The 17,181-nt window shown below is 36.0% G+C and overlaps 1 protein-coding gene across 4 annotated transcripts in view; it reads right to left on the bottom strand.

Annotated features, from left to right (window-relative positions):
- Nucleotides 1-327: 327 nt before the first annotated feature.
- Nucleotides 328-17,181, bottom strand: part of Rilpl (Rab interacting lysosomal protein like) — a 474,364-nt gene continuing 457,510 nt past the window's right edge. For all 4 annotated transcript variants that reach the window (XM_068379106.1, XM_068379107.1, XM_068379108.1 and 1 more), the window contains one exon: nucleotides 328-3,580. Coding sequence is in view for 2 of the 4 variants with exons in the window: in XM_068379107.1 (XP_068235208.1) it covers nucleotides 3,499-3,580 (82 nt within the window). In the remaining 2 variants the exon portion in view is untranslated. The remainder of the gene's footprint in view (nucleotides 3,581-17,181) is intronic.

Below are 17,181 nucleotides of genomic sequence, written 5' to 3'. Positions count from 1 at the left end.
TATTTCTTTTCAATTAAAGAATAACCTTTTTCAGCAATAGCTCTCAGCTAAGTATAGTTACTTCAGGTCAAATCTCTTCTATTATTTTCTCAAAGATGAGAAGCCTTCAATTTTTCCAAATAAACACATACAATTAGGTAGAACAAATTTTCATTTATGAGAACACCAGCCTCAACCACATCTTTGACAATTGAGGGCAATTAGTATACAAGAGATTACTCAAAAAGCCATTCTAACCTGCTTGAAATTATATATATAACTTATAAGGCCAGACTAGTTTAGTAGGCAACAATAAACTTTGGTAAGATTGATTAAAATAAAAAAAAATTGTATTGAAATTTATTTCAATACTTACCAAAGTTCATTAGCATTCCCTCCCACCTTCTCACACATTGGTGGACAACAGGTTCTCACATTCTTGATATACTCCTGTCAGAAGTGGAAGACGAGAACAAGGGCATCCTCATGCTCACAACCACACAGTTTAGGTGACAGCCATGCATACTTTGCAAGAGCAAGGCAGGACAGCCATTGCACCGGTGGGGAAAACTGTAAAAATCTTCAATATATATTTAGGAGGCAAGGGTGTCATGGCAATGAACTTTGGAAAGTATTGAAATATTAGTCTATATTAATACATACAATTGTTTTTGACAAGGATGAGAAAGTGTTCTTTTCAAGAGCATTGTGAAATGCACATTTTTCTTGGAACTAAATTAAAGAATTTTAAACAAAAGATTTTTCTATTCAGAACAAACTTTCTCTTTCTGGTACAATATGAGAACCACATCTTTTTAACAGAAAAATTTACAGACTAGCTCTGTAAAATACCTATCGATACAATCCTAAACTCAAAAGTACAAGAAAAATTATATTTTTTACAATATGACACAATAGATCAGTATTAATTACATGATCTTTATACAAACATTCAACACTAACATATGATATAATGGATAAACCTATTTTCATGTAATGATTTTATAACAAAGTTCTTAATTACAGTAAAGTACCTTTAAATTTACCCTTTATGTCTGTACAGTGTACTCAAACCTGCAAGCTATGTTTATAAACAATATTGATTAATCATGAAGACTGTAAGTATATATGAATAATCAACATATTTTTTGTTTTAACTGCATACTGGCAACCATAGATGTACTACTGATACTAAAAAGTGCCAAAAATTGTCTAGTTCATATAAATAGCAATAAATGTGCATGAGATTTTTCAAACACCATTACAAAATCTAAATTTTACAGGAATACATTTAGATAAAAGACAGTCACAAGAAATGAATTTGGTGTGTCTATGTCATATCTATTAAAATGAAAGGACATGCTTTTGTAAAATGGCTACCACAGTAAGACCACAGATCACAATAAAACCTTCTAGCTAAAAGCAATTACAGTAGTAAGGGAATATCAATTTACTTAGAATGTTTAGGAAATTGGAAAATACAATTGTAATTAAGGTGATTACATTTACACCGTAGAATTATAAAACAATAGCTTTGTTCTTATAGCTAGCCTAGTTAAGAGAAATTAAATTTATCTAAATTTCTTTAAAGAATGATACTGATTACCAATTTTCAAAGTTACTGTAAATAATAACCCATAAAAAATTGTAGCATAGTCAAATTTAAAAAAATGTAAAAAATATAAATGAACATTATTGTAATTCTCAAATTATAAATAGTTAGATAATTTACTGGCTATCTTTGCTGCTTCTGTTTTAAACATATGATGGTGTTAGGCATAGCACCTGAAAGGTTACCTTATAATAATCATAAAGTATGTTTTGACTTGTCCAGTGGTTAAGTTAAAGAAACAGAAACTGAAAAAAAATTAGTGATAAAAGACTGGCTACTTTGTAAGGTATGTATAAAATCTTAAACATGAACTGAACATGATTAGGGGATGATTATGCTCAAAGTCATGACCACTATTAACAATACAATGCTGAATGGTAAAAGATGCACTTCAACTGTTCATTTTTGTTAGCCTTAATACTGCAATTTGAATTCATTACTTTACCTGAAAATTCAATATTTACTAAGAAAAATAGTTAATGGTTCATTGTACATCAGGTAGCTTCTAGCCAAAACAAACTACAGTACTGTACTATAAAAAATTCTAAAAATATTTTCCACCTCAAACAATTTTCAATAACTACTATACTGTACTGCATTACAGTAAAAGAAAAAAGTGCTTCTCACATAACATAACAATATGTGGGCAAAGATCACCACAACATTAGATAAAGATGGATATCCAACTAACATAAAAGCTTCCTTCGTATAAACCATAAACCATGTATTGCTTGCATTCATAAAAATTTGTTTTCATCTGTATGCTTTCCATTCTATGTACTGTGGTATGTTTCCGGTGGCCCAACGTTTTGGAAAATAAAGGCATTTTACTGTAATTTACCTTAACATTTCTGTAGTCTCCTCAAAATTTCTCAAACCTCAATAAAATATACGCATCTTGCTGATACATTTTCTTTTCTTAAAATAGTTTTCTTATAAAGATTCTGTACTATACACAATATTCAATACAAAATATATCCTTATATTATATTTTCTTTCACTTTTCACTTGGAGAAATATGCCTTTGGTATAATCTTGCTGTGGCTCAAATATCTGTTACAGAAAATTGATAAACATTAGTAAAGAAAATATATACAAAAGAAAGTAATTTTAGTAGTTAAATTTATCTCAACTACATGTCTGAGATAATGTTATGCTGCTGAATTACTTGGCTTACATGAGTGTTAATTTGTTTCAGAAAATTTAATTAATGTACAATATTAAAAGTAGATAAGGGTTTATAAAACTTATAAAAATTAAACTCGGGTATAAGAAATTCATCACAACTAGAATCATTCCAATTGACAGAGCTTTTGTTTGATAAATGTAATTCAGGGAAACATTGAAGACTAGACAACAACTCAGTCTGTAATAAGTAATGCTGTTCATAAGGTAAAGATAATGGTATACAGGATGAACAATTTTCATTTTCAGTCCTTGTGAATGAAGATAAAGTGAATTTTTCTGATGTATTGTTAAGTAGAGAATAATCAGCGTAATCAACCTTTACACTTTGAGACACTGGATCAGCAAATCTGCTTGTATGACAATGTTGAATATATTTACTGGAAGGCTCATCTCTAACTGTACTGTTTAAACAATTCCCTTGAAATGCATTATCACTATATCTATTTTTATTTCTGTAATTCACAGGCAGGTAGCTTTCAAATGGGTAACTTTCAAGGGTATTCTTAAAGTACTCAGGTTCATTTTCTGTTAAATGCCCTTCACTAAAATCACACTCATATGCAGGACTTCTTGATGATTCCCATTGAGGCCATCTTTTTTTACTAGCTTCTTTAAACAGCCATAACAGATCTTCATCCTCTTTATGTGAACTGCCATTATCTGTATTACAACAAGTCATCTTACATTCTGCTCTGCTGAAAGAATTGTCCAGCAAACACTCATGGTCTTCCAAGGTTGAGCAGACCCTTCTTTGGACTAGTTCCTGAGCCCCCCTCCTCATCGCCAAAAAGCCGACGGAAGCTGTGATAAGAAAAGCAAAATGTATTTATAGCATAAATATGTTTTATGCATAAAACATTGGTTTATTAGTAATCTACAGATGTGACTAGGATTTAAGATGCAGTGATATCCTGAAATTACTAAAGAAAACAGCAGTCAATGTTTAATACTTCAGTAAGAAAATATAAATGCCACTACACCATACTATACTGTATTTGTTTTTCTGATATTCAACAATCATATATAAATCTTAGCATTGCTTTCAATTATTCTATAAAAAAAAAAAAGTTGTATTCATTTGATGTACTCAAAATTTAAGTTTGTTTTAAAATCCTAGTACAGAATAACATTATGTATTGCCATAAACTTCGGATATGTAATTAACTCCTCTTCCTTACACTTTCTATATTGATGAAGCCCTTAAATTATGTAGTGACTTTTATCTATAATTTTTAATATGTAACTATAAACATGTATACTGTACTTGCTTCCGGAATGAGGATATTTTAGAGGAAATAGGTTTCTGACCTTTGCATAAAAATTAAATATATCCTAGTGGTAACTACCAATGTGAAGAGAAACCATTTAAAGATTGTATGAGAGGGCTTTAAATAGAACTGAGGGGTTTAGAAAGGACCAAAATTTCAGTTTCTCACGGCCAAAGTAAAATCTTGTGATTTTTTTTTGCTGCATGCTCACCAACCAGTGAAGATGATGCACAATGCTACCAGTACAAAATTTATGTCTCTAAGTTAGACTAAGTTTAATTGGTTGAAGGTGAATGGTAGTTTTCAAAATCAGAGCTAATAATAAGTCATTCTGAGAGCCTGAACTAAACTACCAGGCTCCAATTCAGCTACCTGCTTGTTTTATTATGTGTAAGATCCAATATCCATGCTACAAAAATATGGTTATAATTTGCACCTTTGCTCAGAGAAGCTGTGTTTGATAAGCATTACTGATGGAAGTCATCCTTAAAATAAGATTTCCTACCTACATGCTTTGACAACTTTTTAAAACTAAGTTTTAGAAATAAATTTAAACTTTTATACATTAATTAAATGATTAAGAATAGTCTGACATAGCAACAGTTGTTTCTTTTTTAGGCCAAAATGATTTACTAATTTATTGTACATGTAACTTATAATTATCTGCAAAACATTTGCTATTAAACCCTGTATAGGGCAAAGTTCGGTGATAAATTTTTGTACAAGTTGTATAACCATTGTGTGAAAAGTCTTTTTTAACCATGTATACAGTACCATCAAATATTGGAAATTCATCATACATGATTTCATCTTCACCTCTTTAAATTCTTCTGCTATCAGCATTTTAAAGATAGCATCAAGATGATATATACATTTGTGAATTATCGTTACTATAGATGTATGGTCGCTACTTTGGCAATTAATGTTTGGTCTGTAAAATCAGACCCAAATGGTATTTTTCCTTTGTTTTTTATAAAGACAGCAGATTTCTTAGCTCCAAAGTTATCTGTTATTTTGCGCAAGTTAGCAAGAAGAGGAGCTTTTAGCACTTGTTGGAGAATTGGTAATGTTACTCCTCTATGTAAATGTGTTTGTGGTAGCTCAAGTCCCTCTGATTACCGCCCAATTTCCATAACTCCCATATTATCTAAAGTTTTTGAACGTCTTCTGGCAAAACGTCTTAATAGGTTTGCTGAAGGTAATCATCTATTCCTTAGTTTGCAATTTGGTTTTCGTAAAGGCCTTGGAGCATGTGATGCCCTTCTTACAATCTCCAATGCAGTACAGAAATCCCTTGATTGTGGTCGGGAAGTTCGTATGATTGGCCTTGATATTAGTGCTGCCTTTGACCGTGTTAATCATGAGGCCCTTGTTTTCAAACTGAAACAGTTGGGAGTGGGTGGGTCGTTTCTTAGCATTATTATTGATTTTTTAAGTAGTAGATCTCAAAGAGTTGTTGTTGATGGGCACCATAGTGAGTGTAGGAATGTGATATCCGGTGTTCCACAGGGTAGTGTTCTTGGCCCATTACTTTTCATTCTATATACACATGACATGTGGTTTGGCCTAGAAAATAAGCTTGTTGCATATGCAGATGATGCTACTCTCTTTGCATCAATTCCATCCCCTGAATGTAGATCTGGGGTTGGTGAATCCCTTAATAGAGATTTAGCTAAAATTAGTGCATGGTGCAAGTTATGGGGTATGAAGTTGAATCCTAACAAAACTCAAAGTATGATTGTAAGTAGGTCAAGGACAGTGGCTCCTCAACATCCGGATCTCAGTATTGATAATGTTTCTTTAAATTTGTATGACTCTTTCAAAATTTTAGGTGTGTTTCTCGATAGCAAATTTACTTTTGAGAAACATATAAGGTCTGTGTCTTCTTCAATTGCACAAAAAATTGGCTTATTGAGAAAGTCTTTTAAGATATTTGGTGATCAATCTATTCTGAAGAAGTGTTTTAATTCTTTTATTCTACCTTGTTTTGAGTATTGTTCTCCTGTCTGGTCTTCAGCTGCTGATTCTCATCTTAATTTGTTGGACAGAAACTTACGGTCTATTAAATTTCTTATTCCTGATCTAGATATTAATCTCTGGCACCGTCGTTCAATTAGTTCATTATGCATGTTGCATAAGATTTTTCATAACTCTGACCATCCTTTACATTCAGATCTCCCTGGACAATTCTATCCTGTTCGTAATACTAGGCAGGCAGTTAATTCTAATAGCCAGGCCTTCTCCATCACGAGGCTCAATACTATGCAGTACTCTAGAAGTTTTATTCCAGCTGTTACCAAGTTGTGGAATGATCTTCCTAATCGGGTTGTTGAATCAGTAGAACTTCAAAAGTTCAAAGTGGGAGCAAATGCTTTTTTGTTGACCAGGCGGACATGAGTCTTTTTATAGTTTATATATGACATATTTGTTTTTGACGTTGTTAGTAGTTTGTATATGACATATCTGTTATGACGTTGTTACTTTTTTTAGAATGATTTATTGTTAATTTGTTCTCTTCAGTTATTTATTTCCTTATTTCCTTTCCTCACTGGGCTATTTTTCCCTATTGGAGCCCCTGGGCTTATAGCATCTTGCTTTTCCAATTAGGGTTGTAGGTTGGATAGTAATAATAATAATAATAATAATAATAATCGATTAGTTGAATCAGTAGAACTTCAAAAGTTCAAAGTTGGAGCAAATGCTTTTTTGTTGACCAGGCGGACATGAGACTTTTTATAGTTTATTTATGACATATTTGTTTTTTATGTTGTTAATAGTTTATATGTGACATGTCTGTTTTGGCGTTGTTACTTATTTTAGAATGATTTATTATTTTGTTCTCTTCATTTATTTCCTTATTTCCTTTCCTCACTGGGCTATTTTTCCCTGTTGGAGCCCCTGGGCTTATAGCATCTTGCTTTTCCAACTAGGGTTGTAGCTTGGATAGTAATAATAATAATATTAAAAGTATTTAGGTCTACAGTATATGTAAAACAGTACTGGACCAATGTAGATACAATAATATTACAGATCTCTAGTAGATCTCTAGTGTTTGGTGTATATAGGTCCTAATCCTCAATTATTAATACTGTTATTTTGATGCTGCAGTAGGTCAACTGTCACTGCTACTAAAGAGAAAAAATGGCTAAGGGAGATGATGAGTCAAGTTCTTTAGTGTAACCCAATTACATCATTATTCGATAGATACACACTAACTGATTAAGCAAAAATTCTATCTCTCTGAGCAAGCTTATATTAAAAAAAAAATGCCTCTTCTGTGTGGGATTCCAGAGAAGAAAATCTTAAAGATGATGAATAAATTACAAACATATATGGTACATACATACAGCAGTTGAGAAGTTCCTCAAAGCAAGAGGAATAACACCGTAACCTCTCTCAAACCAAACTGCATCACTAATCCCAATTTTTCTAGGAAGACTTACTATTTATGGAATGAAAGATCCATATTACTGGACTTTGTGCCATTTTACAATTTCCATTGAGGGGGTATGGAAACTGCAGAACTAAAAGCACACACTACTTTTAAAGCCACAGGTACTAAAACCAATAAGGGAGGCTTTCAAATGTCTATATCATGAATGTCATTTTCTTTAAAAGACAAAAGAAGTAGACAACTGAAATTTAGAAAATATTTTTTTCTATTCAGTTTGCCTCTGTGTAAATCACATAGAATGTATTTCTCCAGAAAGTACCATATGTTTTTTCTAAGTATGAAGGTAACTAACAATGTTGCTTTAAAGCAAATACTTTATGAATAGTTTTAATTTATAAAACTATATCAGTGGTGTAATGCAAGGTTTATAAAGCCACACTGTCAGATATATATATAATAATATTTTGTTTTCTTTACGGTGAGTCACATTAATAGAAATATATACCATAATTATAAACACGAGAATTAATTGAACATATGACTGAAATGCATGCCCTAATTAAACATGAGAATTAATTGAATACGGGAATGTCTACCCATGACGATAGTGAGTACAATATGCATCAAAATATGTATCACATCATAATATAAAACAGTTTATATATTCACGTAAAGACCCCAGGCCTGAAGTAGCTTCAAGCCACAATTCTGCACCAGAATCTGAGAAATAAATTTTGACAGTCCCACTGTAAAACTTGACACCATATTCAAAATTATTAATTATTTTTCGTCAATTAATTAGCAAAGATATGTCCCGAAATCTGAAGTTTCCAAGTCTACATTAACTTGTAATGTTGGTTTCTTACAAGTAGTACCATACATCTTGTTTGGGGTATTGCTTACATTATAACCCTCTGGTACAATGTAGAGTAATGAAATAGTGGATTTTAGCAGTATCCTCTCGGAATTAGTTGCACTGCTTTCTGCCTTCTCGATAGTACTCGGTACATGAAATATAATGTACATGTATATTTAATTCTTCTACAACTTATTAATGGAGGGGTTATCACTGATATTTCCCTTAAGAGGTTTTTGGGGATTCATGTTATCTTGAAGTAAACTTAACTTTAGTCATTAACTATGAAAATTCATCTGTATAGAAAATTACATATGTCGGCAGATATAAAAACAAAGCATAGCTTCTCTAAGACTTGAACTACACCAGGTGACGGCTTAAAGCTTCAAATCGTGCATATAAGGAAGATCCACCCTAAATTCTAAGCTTGGAACAGGTAGTTGCGTGATATGTATTTCTTAGGGGAAGAAAAGTATGAGTTGTCAAGCTGTATCTTTAGCAGTACAATGAAAATGGAAAACCCCTGAGACTATTTTTTGTTACTAAAATTTAATTATTCCAATGAGTATAAAAATTGTTTGTCCTTAGGAATCACCATTTTTGGTTACTTAAATTTAATTGTTCAAGTGAGTATAAAAGATTAAACAATCAAACCTTTTAAAAAATATGAAACCACACATTCAAGTTCTGAAATATAAACCTGATTAATGGAGGCCTCTTAATAATAAAAGACAAACCCATCAGTTATAATACTTATAAATCTAATCCAAGATACTTTTGTACAGAATTAAACATTGATAAACATTCTTTTCAAAAAGGCCCTAGTCAAAAATTTTAACAAGATTACCCTAGCTAGTTGTAGTCATTGATAAATTCTTAGAATGACACCATTAAAAATAAATATACCAGTGTCTTTGATACAAAATAATGGTGGACTGTCTTTTAGAACCTATATAAAGTAGAGGGCTTTGAAAACCCTAAGTTTAGGAATACTTCCGATAGTTTCCAGGTGATTAGATGTAGAACAGATTGGTATGGATGAAGCATCATTGAAAATGGTTGTCTGAGTAGATTGATTGGTACGGAAAGCTTTTCAGACACTGCCACTAAAGACCACAAATCCACTGACCATTTTCCTTGTGTCCAGAACAGGGCTTGATTTAATTTTATTATTTGCACAGAGCCTGAAGTTGTTTTACATCTGCTAAATCTTGGTAAAAGATGGTAATGTGGAAAGATCTATATTTTTCCTGCATCTTATGGTACAGTGTCTACCTTCTATGCTAAGGGATCCTGTACATAAGAACAGTACACTTTTATTTTTGTTTAGTGACGTTGCAAACATTACGTACCAGTGATCCCAACATTTACAAATTTCTTAACCTACTGTACTGACAAATGTAGCAACCATATGCTTATAAGCACTAGACTCTTTGGGCATAGATGAACTTTTCATTTACACTTAAGAATTTCAATCTGATCATGAAACTCACTTCCTAGAGAGGGATTAAGCAGCCTACACACACCTCACAAGATTCTAAAGAAATATTGTCACCAACACGAGACACAAAGTGAATGTCAAACAAGGTCACTCATAAACAATTCATAGAACAACACCGCAGAAATTGCTAACATATTCGGAGCAAAAGACTGAAGAGTTCAAATATTGACTGAGCAGCATCACCTTTTTATCAGTTACTGTACTGTACTTGTACATCTACAATGGACCTGAAATAGGGCAATAATAGTACCTCAGAGACTGTCCCACCATTGAGGCACATAGCTGTTCTCTTCTTCATAAAACCCAAAAAAGGCTGATTATCCTCAGAATTATCTAAAAGGTCAGATAATCCAAAATTAAAATCAAATCCTGAATACAGGTATGTGCAAATTTAAGTGCAAATGTTTTCAAACTCGAACAGATTAACAGCAGGCCCCCTGTAACCAAAATTAGCATAAATAAAGGCAAAGAGAGGTAAATACTCAACTTTGACAAAGAAGAGGAAGGCATTCCAAACTAAAATTCTTAAAAAAAAAACTGCGAAAAAAGCACCCACAAAAACAACCGAACTGTAGCCAAAAGCTGCGATCAAAGGAATGAGAAGCGGGACCGTATTGGGGCACTGGAAGGTGATAGGATGTGTAACGGCTTTTTACTTATCCTACCCCTTAGTGGACTAGACTGGGAAAAGTCTGTTTGGGGTGCAGATGTCTATGGTTATCTTAGGATACGTCCCTTATTATACACGATATCTTTGGATAGTCGTTTCCGGGGGTTGGAACCCCGTGATACCTGACAGTAATTCTCTTGTAATATCAATCGCAGAAATATTAAACTAGAAGTTGCTAAAAGGAACTTCCATCAGGACGACATAGCTAGCTCACCCATAAATAGATTTTTCCTTCGTCAAAATCCCTTTAATTACCTGCCTTATTTTGAATTTGGGATAATTTATATATCTTACCCAAAATGAACTACATACCTGAAATAACTCATCTTAACCCTTTTACCCCCAAGGGACGTACTGGTGCGTTTCACAAAAGCCATCCCTTTACCCCCATGGACGTACTGGTATGTCCTTGCAAAAAAATGCTATAAATTTTTTTTTCATATTTTTGATAATTTTTTGAGAAAATTCAGGCATTTTCCAAAAGAATGAGACCAACCTGACCTCTCTATGCCAAAAATTAAGGCTTTTAGAGCAATTTAAAAAACTATACTGCAAAATGTGCTGGGAAAAAAATAACCCCCTGGGGGTTAAGGGTTGGAAATTTCCAAATAGCCTGGGGGTAAATGGGTTAAAGACTAATTGACATATATATAGTCTTAGAATTTTATTTTTAAGACCACATTACGCTGTTTTTCAATGGACTACTCACGACATATGGGAACTAATGCGTATGAGATGAAGACACTAGCTCTAAGCAGGTGAGGTACTAATCTCTACATTTAACCTGTAAGAGAACAAAACATGTAGGTAGTTAGTTGGTCCAGGTACTAGCCACTCAGTTAGAGAGCTCTATGTGAGAACCTCAAACTTGGAAGGTGCCATGTACCATTAGAACCCTTATTGAAAGGTGTATGTATTAGAACCACTAGCTAATACTTGAAGAGTAAGGCTTGATTTTGAAACAGGAAAGGTTAGGCCTAAAATGTTACCCTGCATGAAAAAAAAATTGGTTTTCATAGCTTCCGTAGAAGGATTTTTTGGGGGTTAAAGTTCTGTGAGGACTCCAAGGACTTCCCTGTTTAAAGCTAGGACAGGGATTCCAATACAACCTTATTACTAAAGAAATAATGTTCCCCCCTTCTAGGGTTAGTGCATCAATGTGTACAGTATGGACTCGGTGAATGTAGGGAAAACCTGCCAGTTCAGGCACATTAAAACTGGCCACAGCACATCTGAACCTCCATGTCGTAAACCATGTGACATCACGCATGGTGTATTATAAAACAACCAGCATTCCAATTCTCACTAGATATTAGATGTCATACACAGGGCCCAACTTCTATTACTCTGTTTGTCAACCTTTTGAAATGCACATGTCATGCAGCTGCATTATTAAGTACCCATATTCAGTTTTCCTTCTCTTTGGTAGGGTATTCATAGTTATGGGTAATACTTCTTATGGTGTTAACATTCAGTTAAGAACAAGGTGTTTATGCTTTGTTTACATTTGTCAATTAACAGGTTCAGTTATAGTCTTTCATGCGTGTTTGTCTGTCAATTAGGTCCCTTTTTCAGTTTTAAGTACCTTCCCCTTTGTCACTGAATACAGATCCTGAGACAGAACATCGTAGAGTCGAGGTTGTTTTCCTCCTTTCTATGTCGGCGAAAAAATTTTCTAAGATTGCAGGTTCTGCAAAGTATTTACCCACCAAGGACTTTTCAGATCTAAATTCAGCAGTTATGGATTTTGAAAATAGTGCCTTAGTGGACCAGGCCCCTTTCTAGGTTGTTGACTTTGAATCTGAGGATGACCTAGATCCAGCAGAGGTGGAATCCAGGTTTCCACTATGCAGGGCATCAGTCCTGGACTGGGTATGCTTGCACTTTCCAGGAAGATGCCTCTCTGACAGCTAGAATAGTTGAAGTTTCCATTTTCTCCCTTTATAGTCAGCCCACTTCTGGTGTGGTTCATTCAGGCACAGATAACATGTCTTTTGGCTCTTACACACTTCAGCCAAGACATCCAGATGAGGTTGAGCCTTCGGGTTTCCAGATTCCTGTAGGAATTCTTTCTTCATGTCCAGATCAGCTGTTGGTGGTCCTTTGAGTTACCAACTTCCAAGGGATTTTCGAGCAGGGTCGCTTTCTTGCGTTCCTGCAGATTTGGTTGTGGCTTGTCCTTCTGGGGCTCAGCCTTCAAGGGGAGATCCAAGGAGGTCTATTCTTTCCGGTTCTAAGGTGTCGGCTGTTGCTGAGCCTTCAGGTTCCCCCTTCCGTTCCTGGTTTTGAAGGCTCAGTAGGAGGGTACGGCGCAGTAAATTCTTCTGCCATGGAAATAGATAAAGGAGATTTATAGGTAATCCTGGTGAACCATGTGATTTGTGCTCATTCTGGCCAGAGTCCTATGTGTTCACAGTAAATATACAGATTTGCCATTAGACGACCAAGTTCGAAAACCAGGTAGAATTTCCAGATTCAAGATGGAGATTCAGAGTATACCCCCAGCTATCCCCAAAGGTGGTGGTTCTAATAATGCATAAGACAGCTCTCTATAATTTAGCAGAGGCAACATCAGATTTGGGGTGGTTGTTCCTTCTTGAACATAGTTTGTTCAATACTTCGGTGGTCAGAATGACAGTGCCCGGCCAGAAAATATAATTTCTGGTAAAATTGACAAAATTACCATGTTAGTCTATGATGAAAGTGCTTTGTAAGGGTGACTACCTTGCACAAAGAGTATAGCCCCTTTCTGGAAGTATACCCTAAGGAGGAAGGGTTCAGAGAAGTTAGCCGAGTAGTAGGATGCTTGAGTTGGAACTAATCAATGGGGTTTTTTTTCCTGCTAGTTCCAAACACCCTTCTGAGTTTAGTGCCCATCAGACCCTGTTCAACCTAGTATCGGTAGTGACATCTTTGGAAGTCGGGGCTACAGGGTGTTCTAAGTTTGCAACAGTAGCCATGGTCAAGTTGCTACACAAGCCTCTTTACGAAGGCAAAGTACAGGGGGGATGCTCCATGTCCTTTCTGCTCTAGATTAAGAAAAAATGGAAGGAGAACTTTTGTTCAGCAATCTGCTGTGTAAGTTGCTCTTCCCTCAAGCCCTTGTGAACCGATTCAAGGCTAACACACCAGCTATGGACATGTCACTTCCAGAGAAGTGGATGAAAGGGTATCAGTCCATTCTTAAAAGAAAGAAAACTCCCTTTCTTAAGGGCACTCCCCATAAATTCCCTCAACAGTTTCTAAAACTCCCACTCAGAGACCTACTCCTGGGTCCCATGCCATGCCAAGACCTACACAGAGGTCTTTTTGGGAGGAGAGGAGGCACCATAATTCCCCCTCCTAAAGTGAGACTAATCATCAAGGTCAGTCCAACTTGTTTTGGACTAGAGGAAGCCACTGGAGGTCATCCAAAGGAACAAGGGAGCCAGTAAATCTAGCAGAAGATAGGGATATTGCCAATGAGGAGTATCAGGATGGGGGTAGTCTACATTGTTTTTGGGAACATTGGATTTTTCTCAGTGGGAATAGAGTATAGTCTCCTTGGGTCTCAGTGGGTCGTGAATAATAAAATCTCACCAAGCCACAGTGTTTGCCAACTCAGGACCCTGAAAGGAGTCATAGAAAGCTGCATGTTCCTAATACCCCTGGGCAGACTAATCAGCATTACAAAGAAAGACTCCCGGAGAGAAGAGTAATCTTCCACCTGTCTCAACTCAACAAATACATCAGATGCGACCCATTTAAGATGACAAACAAAACAGATTCATTAGTTACTACACCAATGGGCTTTGAACTGTACCATAGATCTCAAAGTCACTAATTAGCAATTCCCTATAGCCCACCCCTTCCAACCTTACTTCAGCTTTTTAGCTCTAGAGGGGGTTGTACAGGTTCCAGGCAGTGGCCATTGGCCTTAACATCATCCCAAGGGTGTTTACCAAACTCGTAAAGGGGGTGATCAAACTCATGTGACTGCAGGAAGATTAGGTCATATCCTACCTGGATGATTGGTTTGTCTGAGAGAAGAGTTATGTCACAAATACACTACTGAGGTTTTGCAAGAACTGAGTTTACTGATAAACTTTGCAAAATCGTGACTGTTACTGGAAAGGGGATTTCAGTGGTTAGGTTTCCAATGGAATCTGGTTACAGCCACTGTAAGCTTTACAAAAGCATCTCAGCAAAGAATTCTAAACAGAGTACAGTCCTTTGTTTGAGTCGCTATTTTTCCAAATAACAACTGGAAAAAATCTTGGGCTTCATTCAGTTTGCCTCCATAATAGACCGAGTGTTGAAGAACATGCTAAAAGACCTCAACTGGAAATGGAGAAGCCATCAAGAGCTACTGCCCAGTCGGTACAAGAGAATCCTCAGGTCTTGGGTTACACCAAATGCATTGGCCCAGTTGGTCCACTTGGTCCCTATCCCAGTTTCTATGATAATTCATATAGACGCTTCCAAATCAGGATGGGAAGGTTATTTGGGAGATAATTTCATGTTTCGGAAATGGTACCCTCAGTTCAAACACTTCACATAAATATGTTGGAAGTTTGGAACTAATGGTGGTTTTTCTGACACTGAAGGGGATTTGTCCAAGATGAAATTCTCATGTAAAGATCTTCATAGACAACTAGGTTGCAGTCTGTTGCTTCATGAAAGGGGGATCATGCTCAAGACTCCTTAATACAGTGACTCAAATTTAGAAGTTCCTTCAGGAGAGGTGTGTGTTTCTCTTCCCATTCTACCTGCCGGGTTTACTCAATGTAGTGGCGGAAAGCCTATCCAGGCAGACTCCTGCAGACTGAGAGGACCCTGGACAAAAAGTCTTTACAGGAGATCCTGGAGTTAGTGCCGGATCTCCAGATAGAACCATTTGCTATGAAAGAGAACTACCAACTTTCTCTCTACATAGCTCCTAATGTTGACTCCTGAGCAGTAACAAGAGATACTCTGAACCTAAATTAGAACAGGTGGTCGTCTATTTATCTATTCCCGCTGATGAGTTTGATTTAGAAGGCTTTGAATATCTTTCAGAATTTTTCGGGGCCAACTGTGCTAATAGTACCACTTTAGCCCAATAACCCATGGTACCCATTACTTCTTCGTCTGAGATCAAGACTACACCCCCTGTGGTCTACACAGCTGTATCAGAAAGTGGAAGGTTGGACTACATTCGCTTCCTCCTTTCGTACCCGGAACCTTCACGCTTGGATTTTCTCTCCTACATTTTCAGAAGAGAATTCTCAACCCACAATTTGACATATTTGTTGAGCTGCAAGAGGTCTTCATCCACAAGACAATATCAATCAGTGTGAATGACATAGTTCTCTTTCCAGCTCAGATAACCCCGGACTTCTTGGCTTCCTTTTTGGCTCACTCCTTTGAAGAGAGGAAACTCCGCCCATTCCCTATCATTTTTCAAAAACATGCAATTTTAGGACATCCAAAGTTTTATGGGATGGTTTGGGCATTGAGTGTTTATTAAACACTACTTGAAATAAATACAAGCAGTACACCATTCATGCGTGGTACTCAGCGCATTTGCGACCAATGCAAGGCAGCCCGCGACAAATGACAAATCAGCCGGGTTTTTCAGAAGAAGCTATGTAATGGGAGAGGCAGAGAGCCAGCAATCTTCAATCATCTTTGCGAGGTAAGAATCAGACTGGTTAGTTTTTCTTCTTACCCTTGGATGATGCATGTGGGTCACAGGTTGTGCTTGGTTGTACCTTATTGGACACAAGTCTACTGACTAATACTCAGTACTTAGTCCTTGGAGACCATACAACACTTCAACCCCCAAAAAGGAGTTTTGTTGTACAAAATACTTATTTTTGGAGAGGTGCTCTGTGGTTTCCGAAAAACCTCCTGCCTTCCTTGCCTCATCCAGGCGGTTGGAGTGCACTCAATCCGGCTCAATCGACAAAGGAGGTTAGGAGCCTGTTGATAACGTAGGTACATGGGCGAGAACTGGAACGATGGTTCTTTTCTAACACGCCCTGTGTAACGTCACGTGTCACAGACAACATGCAGATTTGGAAGTGCTGTGGGAAGTTCTAATATGCCTGAACTTGCAGGTCTCCCCTATACTCAGGGGGAATAATATTTCTATGGTAATCAGGTTGTATTGGATTCCCTGTTCTAAATGGGTAAGTCCTTGGAGACCACACAGCCCCTTCATAAAAATTAGTTTTTCCTTTGTAAAAACTCCTTAATTACATTAGATTCTAAATTTGACTAACAAAAACTAGACTTGTTAGGCTGTTGAAAAGACAATGGCTGGAGTGACAATCACCATTCCTCCTATAAGCAAGTAGCCTAAGCTTCTTTGCTAAAAGTAGGCCATCTATAACACTAGTAAAACTTACTACATTATTACCAAAAACAACAATACGTTAGTAAACCGGCTTGTAAACCTTTCATTTAACAGTTTTTGTTTATTAGCATTACTGTAATGATGGCCTCGAAGCAGGAAATTGCCATTGAAATCTAGAACAACATTGAGTAACAAGCCAAAACATCTTTGAGGTATAAAAGGCTTAAAGACTAAATGAGACCAGAATTACCAGCCATTCTGAGTAATTGTGATGACAATTTAACGACTACCCACAACAAAAAGGGGAAATTAAGAAGTACATATAGTCTTGGAAGCAGCTGCTCCTGATTAGTTTGAGTACAAAGAAGCATCAGAACTTACTGTGAACAACTTA

This window comes from Palaemon carinicauda, chromosome 8, assembly GCF_036898095.1.
Source record: "Palaemon carinicauda isolate YSFRI2023 chromosome 8, ASM3689809v2, whole genome shotgun sequence".
NCBI lineage: Eukaryota > Metazoa > Arthropoda > Malacostraca > Decapoda > Palaemonidae > Palaemon > Palaemon carinicauda.
Note: the sequence above shows the minus strand (reverse complement) of the source record. Positions and strands in the feature narration are given on the sequence as shown.